This window comes from Cajanus cajan, chromosome 1, assembly GCF_000230855.2.
Source record: "Cajanus cajan strain Asha chromosome 1, NIPB_CcT2T_4, whole genome shotgun sequence".
Taxonomy (NCBI): Eukaryota; Viridiplantae; Streptophyta; class Magnoliopsida; order Fabales; family Fabaceae; genus Cajanus; species Cajanus cajan.
The window spans coordinates 74,761,923-74,777,193 of NC_138517.1; the positions used below are offsets into that span (position 1 = coordinate 74,761,923).

Sequence of the window (15,271 nt, forward strand, 5' to 3'; positions counted from 1 at the left end):
CTTTGTGCCACTTATTAAATGAAAATAAAATATGAAGAAGTGACTCTATCGTTGCCTTAGAAGGCATTCGACAAGCATATCTCTCATTTCTGTAATAGTCAGATGATTACAAGTTTAGTATTTAAAAGGCAGGGATATTTTTGGGTTTCACATAGATATGTCTAATATTAAATCAGTGAAGTTAAATTAAAGGAGTGCCTTGGTAATGTACACATGGAAAGAGTGACATGTTTGCCTCAGCAATAACATAATATTCAGATTTTATGTATATAGTCTTCCCGAACCACGCCGGCAAATTAAAGATGTAATCTTCACAGGCATTACCTACCAACGATATTGTTTTCTTTTGTTGATGTGTGATTCATATACTACCAAAGTAAGACACATTATTTTTCAAAAACACAAGATAGAAAAATAGAAAGGAAATAACTTCTTCTATAAGCTAGAATTAGGTTTGTTGACTACTCTTTTCCCACCTAAACGTGACGATGGAAATAGTATTATCAATACCTAGTGAAATGTGTAGCATCAAAAAATCAAGTTGACATTCAGATATTTTTTCAACAGGCAACACATTGATACAACTCAAGTTTTTGAGAAGACAGAGTCATGCTCAGATACAAAGCATATTGACCTCACAGAAGAGAATGTGGATAAAGCATGCCTGAGTGTTTTTAGAGCTATCCCGGTACCTGCAGAGAATGTAGTCCACATGGCAACAGATCAGGTGAACATTCAGGCAGTTGGAGACAATGAATGGAGTGATATTCAGGCAACAGAGGCAAAGATAGCTAATGTAAGGGAAGTAGCACTTGAAACTGATGGAAACAACTTGGATATTCCTATGGTTAGCCAGCCAGGTACATATATATAGCAACTATTGAACCCAAATATAGCAGTCATTTCCCAAGTTCATAGCAAGCTAAATATGAATTTTCTGAGAATGAGGTCTACAATAACAGTAAATGATAAATATTGTGTACTTTAGGAATATAGATAATTAAAATATGTGTGTAACAATTCATCATATAGCGTATGCATGATAGTAAAATGTCAGCCATTCAAAGATTTATTTAAAATAAATGATATACCATATCCATGATAGTAAAATCAATTTCTATCTACAATTAACCATAACTTGTACCTACAATTAATCATGCCTTGCATAAAAATAAATGAAAAAATGATATAGCGTATGCATGATATACCATGAACTAGAGTCAACTTGTATCTACAATCCACCATAACTTGTACCTATAATCAACAATTCCCTGCATAAAAGTAAATCCTCTTTCATTTAAAAAAATGAAGATATTAAAGCAAAATCCTCTTTCAAAGAATGAAAAGGTATCAAATATCACCTTTAATATGATCACTATATTCATCACCATTGTCTTCATCATCTTCGTCATCACTTTCATTGTTATGTTGAGTTGACAATGGTGAATGTGAACAAGAACCAACAAATCCTAAGTGTTGCATTAGGGCTTCTAATTGTTTCCTAGTCTCGGTCAATTCCCTTCTCATTTCTAGTTTATCTTCTTGTTGTTTATACAATTCTTGCCTCATTTCTAATTTTTCTTGTTCTTGTCTCTGCAGTGATTCATTTAGTGCTTGAATTTGACTTCTTAAAGCACCATCATCCTCAAAATTACTAGAAAATCTTGATGATGTAATTAATGTTCTTCCTACGGACCCAAGGCCAGGAATCCTCCCTTTTTTTTTCCAACCACATCTACCCAAATGTCTAAGTCAGATGGCATATGATCCATAGATGATTGACTGTCTGCTCCATCGTCTCTTGAATTTTGAGATGATATCTCAATTTTTCTTTGCTGAAACTTGTCCTACATACAAATAGTTTTTTAACCATCAATAACAAATAGATAAAAATGATACAATAGATAAAAATGATAGTAATGGAAGGATAATTAATAAATCACTATTTGACAGTGAAGTTATCTCTTAGAATATACAACAAAGAATTTAATTTGCAGATGAGATAAAAATTAGTGATTGAAAACTTACATAAGCAAATTCTGCATGAGGACCCACCCAACTATGATCCTTTTTCTGATGTGTACGAAAATAAAATTCACTCAATGATGGATCCATTCCTAACTTTGCCTCCTTCTGTAATTGACAAAAAAAAAACTTAAGGAATTATTTAAAAAATTATTTTGGTATATAAATTATTTAAAAAATATCAATAAATTAATAATACCATTCTCTTCCAATGCACTCTATGAGGAATTGATCCACCGGTGTGAAGAGATGCACCATCTATAGATTCACGATTTCTTTTATTTATTTCAGACCTGTTCTTGAAACTTAAGGACTCCCAATGTGCCTTTAATTGTGCCCACACATTATCTCCCATCCAAATTGGTTTTTTCTCTAAATCCTTTCGAGCTTCTTGCATTAATTGAGACATTTTAGCTGCACCCCTTCTCTCAAAATTTCGTCGCACCATATCATTATATTGAGGTGGCCATGTAAATTTTGACTACATTAATTTTGACAAAATGAAAAAGAAAATGATTAACTTATAATTTTTTCAAAAACAATATTAAAAAAATAGATTTTTTTTAATTTAAGTTTGAAATTTGATTACTTTAAACATATCAAACCATGACTCCCTTTGAGATATAGATAGCTTTTTCCATGATGGTTTTGCCTCTTCCAAGTTACTCCGTATGATTGAAGCAAGTGTCCCAACTACCAACTTATGTTGAACAAACCTATATAAAACAACAAAATTTATGAGTAATTAAAAAATTAAACAATAAGAAAGGAGATATTACTAGAAAGTTAAAATGACTTACCCATCCCCTTCAGGGAGTATTGAGATTTTGTTTTCATTATTATCTCCACTAACATGACTAGATGAGGAAGATGGATATTCTTTCATATGAATTGTTTGAATGGGAATAGGTTGGGATTGAGTTGACCGAAATGGAGGCAGGGGATGAGGAGGTGGAGGTGGAGGTGGAGCTCGAAATGGAGGTGGAGGTGGAGGTGGAGGTGGAGGTGGAGGTGGAGGTGGAGGTGGAGGTGGAGATGGAGCTGGAGGTGGAGCTGGACGTTGAGAATAAGTGGGTAGAGGGTGCAAATGAAAGGGTTGAGGTTGAAGGACTTGGTTTGCATGAGCTTGAAGGCTAGTTGATGGTATAATCAATGGTATATGAGGTGGTACAGGTTTCCTTCTTTTTAACTTTTTAGTTGACTGCATATTTCTCTTTGAATCTGACATCTATTTATTAGTTATCATAATAAGAAAAATTAATAGATAGCAAAAATAGATTAATTCAATGAAACTAGAATATCCAATAAAAAAAATACTAAAATCAACAAAATAATACAATCAAAAGTAAGCCAATTAAAAAAAAACATTGTCATTTGCACTTAATCTCCATCTCCATCTGCATCTGTATCTTCATCTTCATCTTCATCTTCATCTTCATCTTCATCTTCATCTCTATTTCCATCTTCATTTTCATCTTCATCTCTATTTCCATCTTCATTTTCATCTTCATCTTCATATTCCATGAATTCATCTTCCTCATCATCTTCTTCAATGAAACTATCTTCCTCTTCATTATTAATAAAATCATTTGCTTTTATTGTATTTAAATCAACCTCTTCACCATCAATCTCATCATCTTGTAGGTGATCAATTGGATCTTCCTGAATTGTTGCATTAACTTGCGACTCATGCACTTGATAAGCAACTTCTAAATTATGTCTATTATCGACAACTCCCCTTGGTTTTGTCTTGATAACTACCAACCAATCAACCTTATCCTTTTGTCGTCCAGGATAAGGTGAATAGTAAACTTGGCTTGCAGCTTTGGGAAAAATAAATGGATCAAATTTTTCATATTTTCTCCCTTTCCTTACTTCTACAATCTTGTATTGCTTATGTATCCTCATCCCACGATTTGAAGGATCAAACCATTCACAATAAAATAATACTAACTTTTTTGTTGCTTGACTCGGCCATTCCAACTCTAAAATCTCCATGAGGACACCATAGTAATCATTGGATGCTTCATCAAGTCCAATTCCACTAACACATACCCCACTATTATATGTTGTTTTGCCTTCACCCCAATATTTTGTGTGGAATTTGTAACCATTCACAAAATAAATTGGCCATGACTTTGCTAGTCTCAATGGCCCTCTTGCTAGGTCATACAAGTTCGGATTTTGTAACCTTAGTTGATGATTTTGTCTCACCTAATCACATAATAGAAAAAATAAATAAAAAAACATAAGGAAAATAGAAGTATCTAAATTATTTGTTTGAAGCAATGCTTACATATTCCTGAAACCACCGTGGAAAATCAACTTCTATTTGTTTATCAATGATATCATCATTGAGATTTCTGTACATGCTTTTCAAACTTTGTACATATAAACTACACAAGAAAATATTTATTTAAGTTATAAGACTATTATTAGAAGAATTAAATGAAATATAACTAATGTTTGATACTTACTCAATGAACGGTTTAATCTCATTGCAGTTCAAGAGAACATGCAATTGGGCAGCTAACAATTCTTTATCATTAAGCCACCTTTCATTGTATTTACCCGCCGTCTGTCCAAAAGGTTTAAAGACAGACAAAGTTGTTTGCATATAGTCTTGATGAATTTCCTCATTTGCACCAACAGAACTCACAAAATAGTGAGAACTAAAATAGGATATCTCTTGCAGCAAATATGCTTCACATATCGACCCTTCCACACTTTTCTTGTTCTTTACTGTTTTTTTAATTTTATTTAGAAACCTAAGTATAAAAATATAATACCAATTATTCGTTGCATCATATAATGATATTGATATATCAAGATATAAAACATTTTTACCTTTCAAATGGGTACATCCAACGATATTGAACTGGTCCACCCATCCTAGCTTCATAAGGTAGATGAACTGGTAGGTGTTCCATAGAGTCAAAGAATGCAGGTGGAAATATACGCTCCAACTTACATAATATAATAGGAATATTTTGTTCCATTTGCAATAAATGATCTTCACGTAACATTGTTGAACACAAGTCTCTGAAGAATTGACTAACCTCAGTCAAAGGCTTCCGTATTGGTTCAGGAAGAGCACTTAGAGCTATTGGAAGTAGACATTCCATAAAAATATGACAATCATGACTTTTCATCCCAGAAAAAATTGTAGATTTTACATTCACACATCTAGCAATATTAGAAGCATAACCATCAGGCATCTTCAACCCCTTCACCCATTCACACACATCACTTTTTTGCTTACTTGATAAACAAAATTTGGCTTTAGGCTTTACATACTTCCCATTAGGATTTGCTTTCAACAATAACTCTTTTCTATGACAATACAATGCCAAGTCCAGTCGTGCATTTTCATTATCTTTAGTTTTCTTTTTGATGTCCATAACAGTATGAAAAATATTTTCAAAGACATTCTTTTCAATATGCATAACATTAAGATTATGTCTTAATAGATTGTGTTTCCAATATGGCAAGTCCCAAAATATACTTCTTTTGGTCCAATTATGGGATCTTCCATGACCTGGAACTTTGCATATCCTCACTTCAGTTATCTTAGGAATGTCATTAACCATTTCCCACACTTGTTCACCACTTAACCTAGGAGGAGGGTGATCTTTCTCAATTCTATTTTTGAAGAATGCATCCTTATGTTTCCTGAAAGAATGATTGTGAGGTAAAAACTGACGATGACAATCAAACCAAGAAATTTTAAATCCATTATCCAGTCTAAAAGCTTTTGTTTTATGCATGCATACTGGACATGCATATTTTCCAGCAGTACTCCACCCAGACAACATCCCATAGGCAGGAAAATCATTTATTGTCCACATCAATGCAGCTTTCAATAGAAAATTTTGCTTTTTTGAAGCATCATATGTTATCACACCATCATTCCACAGTAGTTGCAATTCATCTATCAATGGTTGCAAATACACATCAATTTTACCTTTTGGATTGTGAGGACCTGGAATGATCAAGGTTAAGAACATATAAGGAGTCATCATACATAGCTCTGGAGGTAGGTTATATGGTGTGATAATTATTGGCCAACAGGAATATGGTTTTCCTTGGTTAAAAGGGGTGAATCCATCAGCACACAAGCCAAGTCTAACATTTCCTACAAATATTTTTTTGCATGAAAATCCTTAGGTAAATATCATATTTCTAGTAGTGATTGTGAGGTCTTTTTATAGGGAGTTGCTACGGGGAATACATTTTTCTATATAAACTCATAAAATATTTAAAAAAATTAATTTAATTATAAAATAAATAATCTAAATTATATAAAATAAAAAATAAGATAAAATTATAGATATTAAAATTATAATATTTCAATAATATTATAAAATATAACTAAAAAATTAATAAATAATAAAAATAAAAAATATTAAAATTACAATATAGAAATTCAAAAATTTAAGACAAAAAGACAAAAAATATACTTAAAAATTTATTAAAATTAAAATATAGAAATTCAAAAATTTTAAGTGAAAAAATAAAAATATACTTAAAAAATTATTAAAATTAAACTATTTAAATATATAATAATATTATTACAAATAAATTAGAATATATAAAATAAAAATAAAATAACTAAATAATTTAAAAATTGAAAAGAATAAAATATCATAAATATTATTTAAATAAATTATTAAAAATATAAAATATAAAAAAACTGTACCGATATCCTTTTAAATAAGATGGGTACCATAGAATTTCTCCTTTTTATATTCTCATTTGAACTTTATTTTAGGTAAAATTGTAAAGTCTATATCCTAATATTGTAGGCTTTCTATATGAATGGTCAAAGTTTTGTTTCTTTATCTTTTTGGAGTGGTTACTGTTATATGCACGGTGGATAGTTATTGTACTCTTGTCCATTTCCATTCTTAGTATAGTGAAAAGAGATAATTAATTTGTGATATCTTTTTCAATTAGAGACATTTTTGTTCTATTCAGAATTTTCGTGGTTGAAATTTATTTTTTTTCAAACACGACTATTGTGGTTTTTAATACTTCTTGTTCTTACTGAAATTTGTCGTATGGACGATCTTCCAAGTAAGATCGGTGAACCTCCTTGAGTGGTATACTGGTGCTCCAAGATGGGGGTGGTACTTGCAAAAGAGACTTCGATGCTAAAGTTAGGGTTTGTGCGAGTAATGGTCTCGTATATGTAATGCACGTACCTTGGTGTGATTTAGGGTTGCATTGGGCCTTGGGCCTGAGATAAGATATAATATGATATAATATGATTAGATAATGGATCTCGTCCGGGGCGAGATCCTCGGGGCTCAGTTATGATTTGCTCAAATACCGAGCTGACGTCGCGTTGCACGTGCCCGAGGTCGTCTTGCGTTGCTGTGCCGAGCTCGGAACTCCTTCGCAGGACGGATAGTATACTAGCCCCCCGAGCTCCGAAGACCGTAGGTCGAGGAGTTGAGGTCGAGCTCGCTGGGGGAGGTGACTTTTCGCGTACGTTTGCTCGTTGTGGTGACATGTGTCGCGACTGTTCATTTCCCAGAAACGTGCAAGTGGCGTGTCAAGCGAAATGACGGTTATGTAATGATGAATTTGCAATTAATTGTGTTGTCAGGCGTGCCCTTAGGCTGACACGTGGCATGACCGTTTTGAATTTGGGGGAGAGTTTTTTCTTTTCTCTCACTCGCGCCTCTTTGCCTTCTTCACTTTACTCTTTCTTCAACTTCTTGCGTACGCCGCTTCTCTCGTTTTCGTCCGTTCTCCGTCTTTGTTTTCTTCGTTTCAGTCACCGTTTCCGGTAACCCCTTCGTTGTTAGGGTTATTTTCTGAAGAGGAGTACCAGGTACTTCCTTTTTACTGTCTTCTTTTCTCTTCTTCCCGGTTTTTCTTCGAGTCTTTCTTTTCTTTTTCATGGCTGGGGGAAGTAGTGTCGGTTCTTCTGCGCCTTCTCGGGGTAAGGCGCGTGGTAAGGCGGTGGCTACCGGGAAGGCCACCACCGAAAAGAGGGATCCGCCCCGGGGCCCGGAGCCAGGCATTCCTGGTTATGACTGGGTCAAGTGTGAGATGGCGGGGGTCCAAAGCGTCTTTCGGACCTTTCTTGAGGTCAATAGGATCTCCAGGTCGTGTAGGGTTTGCGACCATTCTATCTCCCATATGATTCGGCTTGAGCCTTGTCAGGTCGATGAGGGCGTGTACATGGGGAAGTCTACTGACCCTCCCCATTTCTATATGTACCAAAGTTTTTTTAGGGATTTAGGTGTCTGCCTTCCCTTCACCCAATTTGAGTGCGATTTTTTGAACTTCATCAACTCGGCTCCTTGCCAGTTGCACCCCAATAGTTGGGGTTTTTTGAGGGCTTTTCAAGTCCTGTGTACAGTGCTAGGGATAGAGGTGTCTCTTCGCGTCTTTCTTCATTTTTATCAGTTGAAGATGGGTGTCCCTCCTTACGGTATTTTGTCCTTGAGTGGGAGTAGGGATGGGGGTCTATTTACTCTCTACTCCCAGTCATATAAAAATTTCAAACAGGAGTTTTTCCGGATCGCCCTTGTGGGTGTCGACCCTTTGGAAGATGAGGTGTTTCATTTCGGTGGGTTGCCGAAATTTCCTTTTTACTGGTGTCCCAAACCGTCTAGGTTTCACGGTTTGGGTGACCTGAAGGTGACGGCCTCGGAGGCGGCCGCCATTGAAAACCTTGTTGCGCTCCCTCGCCCGTTGGATTGCAAGCTCGTTCTGTCGCTTGCAAATTTGCCTTACAGGGAGAGGGGCCTAGAGAGTGAGTATTTCGTGTTTTGGTGGTTTGCTAGGGCTCGTGTGATTTCCTTTTGTTGATGTATTTTGCTTCTTGCCTGTAGGTATCATGGGGAAGAATTTGTGGCGCGAGCTCAAACATCGCTACAATGTCACAGAACTCGAGGTCCCCGAGCCTCAAGAGGAGGGTGTTCCCCCTCTAAAGGCCAGCCGAAAGAGGAAGAGGGGAGCGAAGGAGGTTGGGGGGACCTCTGCCTCTGCGGACGCCGAGGAGGTGACTTCCACGGTCGCTGATGCGAGTGCGGTGGACCTTACTGAGAGTCCACCGCCCAAGGAGGCCCCTCAGGTGGCCTTTGAAGAGGTGGTTCGGGCTGCCGAGGGGGTGGTTCCGACCACTGAGCAGGTCGCCCAGGCTGCCGAGGTGGTGGGAACCTTGTTGCTGTTGTTTTGTTAATGTTGTTCATTGTGTTTTTCTGTGTTCTGACCTGGGGCCATTTTTCGCAGGCGGGAGATACCGCCGAGGTGGCGACGCAGGCTGCTGGACGGGTTGCCCAGGCCGTCGAGGTGGCGGTTCCAGCCACCGAGCAGGTTGCTCCTGCTGCTGAGGTAAGTAGTCTTCCCTGAGTTTCGTGGTTTCTTGTTTGTCATCTTACTTCTTTTTTGACATGGGGCTGGTTTTTGCAGGCGAGGTTGGAGGTTCCCTCGTCCCCCGCTGCAGCTTCGGCGCCACCGTCTGGCTCGTCACAGGGGGCTTCCCGGAGCCGATACTTGGCTCATCGCTTCGGGAAGGGCCTTCCGAAGGTGTGGCTGGACCATGTGAGCGCCTTGGCTGACATGGACTCCCTATGGAGCTCGGGGGTGACCGCTGAGAAGTTTTTTCCTCACGGTTCATTGAGCTCCGAGGACCAGGGGCTGATAGAGGAGGTCGACCCAGAGGATGGTTTTGATGCTGCTCAGGTCCTGCTGCAGAGGGCTATGGGCATCTTAGGCCACTAGAAACCGAGGTGGGCCAAGCAGCAGGAGGACCTGGCCAAGCAACAAGAGGAGCTGGCCAAGCTGAGGGACCGACTTCAACCCTGGAAGGATGCAAATAAGATCCTGAGGGAGGAGAACAAGGCTCTCAGTGTTGCTGTTGGTGAGGAAGCGGCAGGAGGCGGAGCTTCGGTCTGCGCGGGGCGATCTTGCAAGGGTGCAGAAGTTTTTTGAGATCGCTTTACGATCCAACGAGGCTTATGCTTCCCAGGTGGGGGAGTTGCAAGAGCTCGTCGCCTTCTCTCGGGGTCGCGCTCGCTCTTTGGAGGATGAGGTGACGTCCTCTCGTAGCCAGGTGCGGGCTCTGGCGACGTTGTGACCTCTCTTAAGGGAGAGTTGGCGGCGGCGGCTGAGGAGCGCCTCCGTAACGAGGTCATTCTTGGTGGCCGTGAAGACGAGATTGCCACCTTGAAGGCGGAGCTCGCGGCGGGGAAAGCGGCCGCGAAGAAGAGGCTCGCGAAGGTCGAACGCTCCGTTGTGATGGAGCACAAGAGGGGCTTTCAAAAGGCTGCTCGTCAGGCACGTCTCCTAGCTCCTGGGTTCGACTTCTCCTCCATGCATGTGGAGAAGGTCGTCCGCTTTGGGAGGCTGGTCGGGGAGGATGATGTTGACGATAGTTCGAGTGGAAATGCCTTGGCCTAGGCCGTTTTTGTTCTTTTTTTTGCTTTATTTTTTCCTTTTTCTGACTTTATGTATTGAACCTTGGAAACTTATGTATATATGTGTTTTTCTTCATCTGCGACTGCGTCTGATTTTCGACACTTGCGCGTTCTAAGACATGTGTTTGATGTCCATGGTGTGCTTTGGGCTCGACCTAAGTTTGAGTGACCCATTGAGAGTTCGGACTCGTCATTAGATTAATATGTTAGGTTTTGTATCCGATCTTAGGTGAGGGTGTCGGGGTTCGAACTCGACCTCAACTTTGAGGGAAACGATTGAATTGCGCTTGTGCTCGATTTCTGTTGCGTATGTACTCTAATGTCTGTTGTATGCTTTTTCTGAAACTTTCGTCATGCGGGTGCAGATTTGACCTTGATAGCACGAGGTTCAGACTCGACCTTAGGTTTTGGTGGAGGTTCAAGTTTGACTTCCAATATGAATGAAACGATCGAGCTAAGGTTCGTACTCGACCTAAATTTTGAGTGAAACGATTGAAATAAAGATCGAGCTCGATCTTGGGTTTGAGTGTCGAGGTTCGTATTTAACCTCGGAACTTGCGCGTTTGGTGTTCGTACTCGACCTCAATTTTGGGGGAAAACATTTGATTATGGTTCGAACTTGGCCGTTAACGGGAGTGCCGAGGTTCGTATTCGACCTCGGAGTGTGAGGTTCGAGTTCGACCTTAGAGCTCCGTGGGGATTCAAGCTTGACCTTAATAGACCGAGGTTTGAACTCGACCTTAGAGTTTCGTGAAGGTTCAGACTTGACCTTAATAAACCGAGGTTCGAACTCGACCTTAGAGTTTCGTGAAGGTTCAGACTTGACCTTAATAAACCGAGGTTCGGATTCGACCTTAGATTTTCGTGAAGGTTCAAACTTGACCTTAATAAACCGAGGTTCGAACTCGACCTTAGAGTTTCGTGAAGGTTCAGACTTGACCTTAATAAACCGAGGTTCGAACTCAGCCTTAGAGTTTCGTGAAAGTTCATACTTGACCTTAATAAACCGAGGTTCGAACTCGACCTTAGAGTTTCGTGAAAGTTCAGACTTGACCTTATTAACCGAGGTTCGGATTCGACCTTAGATTTTCGTGAAGGTTCAGACCTGACCTTAATAAACCGAGGTTTGAACTCGACCTTAGAGTTTCGTGAAAGTTCATACTTGACCTTAATAAACCGAGGTTCGAACTCGGCCTTAGAGTTTCGTGAAGGTTCATACTTGACCTTAATAAACCGAGGTTCGTACTCGACCTTAGAGTTTCGTGAAAGTTCAGACTTGACCTTAATAAACCAAGGTTCGAACTCGGCCTTAGAGTTTCGTGAAGGTTCATACTTGACCTTAATAAACCGAGGTTCGAACTCGACCTTAGAGTTTCGTGAAAGTTCAGACTTGACCTTAATAAACCGAGGTTCGAACTCGGCCTTAGAGTTTCGTGAAGGTTCATACTTGACCTTAATAAACCAAGGTTCGAACTCGACCTTAGAGTTTCGTGAAAATTCAGACTTAACCCTAATAAATCGAGGTTCGAACTCGGCCTTAGAGTTTCGTGAAGGTTCATACTTGACCTTAATAGACCGAGGTTCGAACTCGGCCTTAGAGTTTCGTGAAGGTTCAGACTTGACCTTAATAAACCGAGGTTCGAACTCGACCTTAGATTTTCGTGAAGGTTCAGACTTGACCTTAATAAACCAATGTTCGGATTCGACCTTAGAGTTTCGTGAAGGTTCAGACTTGACCTTAATAAACCGAGGTTCGAACTCGACCTTAGATTTTCGATGGATTATTTAATTAAGGTTCGAACTCGACCTTTGACGAGAGTGTTGGGGTTCGTATTCGACCGCGGAACTTGTATTTGTGCGTTTAAGGTTCGTTTTCGTTTTTTATATAAGTGGAAAGATAAGAGTATGGGTTGAGCAAAATGAGTAATTTTATTTATTATGCCTGTGTGCCTCGTTAAAAACCCTCTCAGTCAAAGATTGGGGCGGGAAAAGAGTGCACACTTTGTTCATACTGAGAAAAGAAATGAAACTTAAGAAGTTGCGGTGGGGGGATCCCCCTTGTTTTGCTTGCTGGACGAGGAGACCTTCAGACTCTCGGCATAGCATTGCCGAGCCGTTTTCTGATTAGCTTTGACGGAGATGATTTTACCGTCCTTGCCCGGGAACTTCATGGTGAGGTGTGGGATTGAAACTACCACTCCGAGTTGGTTTAAGGTGGGCCTTCCGATGATGATGTTGTAGGAAGTGTTGGCTTCCACGATGAGGTATCGGACCATGACCCGCCGTGTATCCGGTGGTGTTCCGAAAGTTGTCAGTAAGTCTACGTACCCCCGAGTGTGAACTCGCTCTCCTGCGAAGCTGACTAGGGGCTCCGTGTGAGGTTGAATGAGAGAGTGGGGGACGTTTAGCTTGAGGAACGTAGGCCAGTACAGGACGTCGGCCGAGCTTCCCTGGTCAATGAGTGTTTTCTGCACTTTCCAGTTGGCTATCTCCACAACGATGACCATGGGGTCATCTTGGTTAGGGCTGACGCCGGCGTAGTCTTCGTCGGAGAAGGAGATCGGCGGTGAGCTTTGGTGGAGGGCTGAGGTGGTGGAGTGGATGCATTTGATGCTCCGCAGGTGTCTCCTTCGGGCCGAGCTGCTGGCGCCGCCCCCAGCAAAACCACCTGCAATTGTGTTGATTACTCCCCTTAAGGGAGCCGACTCTGTCTCTTGGCTTATCTCGGCTTGTACTGCACCGCTAGCATTTTGCTGGGAGCCTGGGTGTGGGTCAGTGCGAGCTCCTGAACCGCGACTTCTACCGCGTCCCCGACTGCCATAGCCGCCTCTGTTACCCTGTTGTCGCTAGACATACTGGCCGAGGTGACCCGCTTGAATGAGCTCTTCGATGCGGTCCCGGAGTGTGCGACATTCCTCCGTGGTGTGACCATGGTTCCTGTGGTACCGGCAGTGCTTGGACTTGTCGGCGCTGTTGGGAGTGTGACCCGGTGGTGGAAGGGCGAGCAGGTTGTTGTTGCTGGCTTCCTCCAGGATGTGTACCCTAGGTGCGTTTAGGGGAGTGTAGAAGTCGTATCTCCCCCCTCTATTTGCCCTAGTCGACTTCTTGAATTGGCTGTCATTGTTGACTTTGATTTTATCCTTATGCCCTTGTTCCGACTTTGCTGGAGCTTTCCCGCGAACCTGGTCGCGGAAGGCGGAGTGCTCCTCCATCTGAATGTATTCGGCCGCGCGGGCGCGGAGCTCGTCCATGTTGTGGGGGGGATCTCGGCAGAGACTGTCGACAAAGGGGCCAGCTTTGAGGGCCATGAGCATGGAGTGCAGGGCGACCTCAGGGTTTAAGTTCCGGATCCTCACCGAGATGCTGGAGAAGCGCTCCATGAAGGTCCGCAGAGGTTCATCATCATTCTGCCTGAGGTTGGCCAATGCAGTGGAGGTTGTGTGGTGAGGTCGGCTGGTGGCGTATTGCGCCGTAAACCGCCAGATTAAGGTGGTGAAGCTGTCGATGGACTCGGCGGGTAACTGGGTGTACCAGTGGAGTGCGGCTCCTTTGAGCGAGGTCAGAAAAACCCTACACAGGATAGCATCACTGTTAGTGTAGAGGTTTACCTGGGTTGTATACAGGTCAATGTGCTCATCGGGGTCCGTCGTGCCGTCATAGCGGTCGAGATGGAGAGGCTTCCATCCACGGGGGAGTGGGGTCTCCATGATGCCTTCCACAAAAGGATGTCGGCGGAAGGTTTCGTGGCCTTCTGTGGCACGTGTGGGTGCTCTGCTGGCGTCTGGACCCGGCTTGTGCGTCGATGCATGAGATCGGTGCGTGGCGAGTCGTGAAGTCGGTGCCTTAGTCGCAGTCCGAGATTGAGAGGCTGAGTGTGCCTCGTTTTCATGGATATTGCTCTCATGAGGAGAGTGATCGGAGGGGCGTCGAGGGAGTTGGGCGCGAATGCGCTCGTTTTCGGCGCGTAATGCCGCTAGGTCCGCTTCATTGGTGGCTCTCATCGCCGCTAGGTCGGTTTCGTGCTGGGCATGCATATTGCGCAGGTCAGCGTCGTGCTGTTGCCGCATCTGTTCGACCTGGTCAATTAGCCTCCTCAAGGTCACAGCGTCGCTGTCCATTGTGATTGAGTTTTCTGCGTTGTCTGTTGCGCGTCTACTATGGCTTCTGGTGAAAACCATACAGGTGGCCGATAAGAGCTGTCTTGATCGGCCCCACGGTGGGCGCAAAATGTTCTTACCGGAATTTGTCGTATGGACGATCTTTCAAGTAAGATCGGTGAGCCTCCTTGAGTGGTATGCTGGTGCTCCAAGATGGGGGTGGTACCTGCAAAAGAGACTCCGATGCTAAAGTTAGGATTTTTGCGAGTAATGGTCTCGTATATGTAATGCACGTACCTTGGTGTGATTTAGGGTTGCATTGGGCCTTGGGCCTGAGATAAGATATAATATGGTATAATATGATTAGATAATAGATCTCGTCCGGGGCAAGATCCTCGGGGCTCAGTTATGATTTGCTTAAATACCGAGCTGACGTTGCGTTGCACGTGCCCGAGGTCGTCTTGCGTTGCTGTGCCGAGCTCGGAGCTCGGCTTCGCAGTACGGATAATACACTTCTCATATTGAAAAAGGTTTTCATTTTCATATTTGAGTGCCCTTTTAAAAATTACTTTTCTATTTATTGGTTTGGATTGCTTACACTTACTTATAACTAATTATCTTAAAGGAGAAAAAATAATTTCCCCATTTCACATTTTTTTATTACTTCAATTGTACGTTTCTCAAGTCTCAATAAAAGATTCTCCCCACTTACTA

The 15,271-nt window shown here is 41.7% G+C and overlaps 2 protein-coding genes across 3 annotated transcripts; both read right to left on the reverse strand.

Moving 5' to 3' along the window:
- Positions 1-415: 415 nt before the first annotated feature.
- Positions 416-3,236, reverse strand: LOC145950807 (uncharacterized). Of its 2 annotated transcripts, XM_083062590.1 has the most exons (5): positions 2,225-2,488; positions 2,029-2,133; positions 1,362-1,847; positions 1,209-1,271; positions 416-692 (listed from the first exon to the last, which is right to left on the reverse strand). In XM_083062590.1, the coding sequence occupies exons 1-3, from the start codon at positions 2,471-2,473 to the stop codon at positions 1,689-1,691; spliced, it is 513 nt and encodes a 170-aa protein (XP_082918716.1). In that variant the 5' UTR covers positions 2,474-2,488; the 3' UTR covers positions 416-692; positions 1,209-1,271; positions 1,362-1,688. The 2 variants fall into 2 exon arrangements, with proteins under 2 accessions (XP_082918716.1, XP_082918720.1); XM_083062594.1 differs by lacking the exons at positions 1,362-1,847; positions 2,029-2,133; positions 2,225-2,488 and adding an exon at positions 2,826-3,236.
- A 169-nt stretch (positions 3,237-3,405) lies between these two features.
- LOC145955581 (uncharacterized) lies at positions 3,406-6,044 on the reverse strand. Its single transcript, XM_083070507.1, has 4 exons — positions 4,873-6,044; positions 4,503-4,697; positions 4,322-4,421; positions 3,406-4,239 (listed from the first exon to the last, which is right to left on the reverse strand). Exons 1-4 carry the CDS (start codon positions 6,042-6,044, stop codon positions 3,406-3,408), a joined length of 2,301 nt encoding a protein of 766 aa, XP_082926633.1.
- Positions 6,045-15,271: the final 9,227 nt, after the last annotated feature.

Coding starts and splice junctions, on each gene's coding strand:
- LOC145950807 (XM_083062590.1), bottom strand. CDS start 2,473: ATGGTGCGACGAAATTTTGAGAGAAGGGGTGCAGCTAAAATGTCTCAA. Junction 2,134..2,224: donor GAGTGCATTGGAAGAGAATG/GTATTATTAATT, acceptor TGTCAATTACAG/AAGGAGGCAAAGTTAGGAAT. Junction 1,848..2,028: donor CTCATGCAGAATTTGCTTAT/GTAAGTTTTCAA, acceptor ATTTGTATGTAG/GACAAGTTTCAGCAAAGAAA.
- LOC145955581 (XM_083070507.1), bottom strand. CDS start 6,044: ATGACTCCTTATATGTTCTTAACCTTGATCATTCCAGGTCCTCACAAT. Junction 4,698..4,872: donor TGGATGTACCCATTTGAAAG/GTAAAAATGTTT, acceptor ATCCTATTTTAG/TTCTCACTATTTTGTGAGTT. Junction 4,422..4,502: donor GAGATTAAACCGTTCATTGA/GTAAGTATCAAA, acceptor TTTCTTGTGTAG/TTTATATGTACAAAGTTTGA.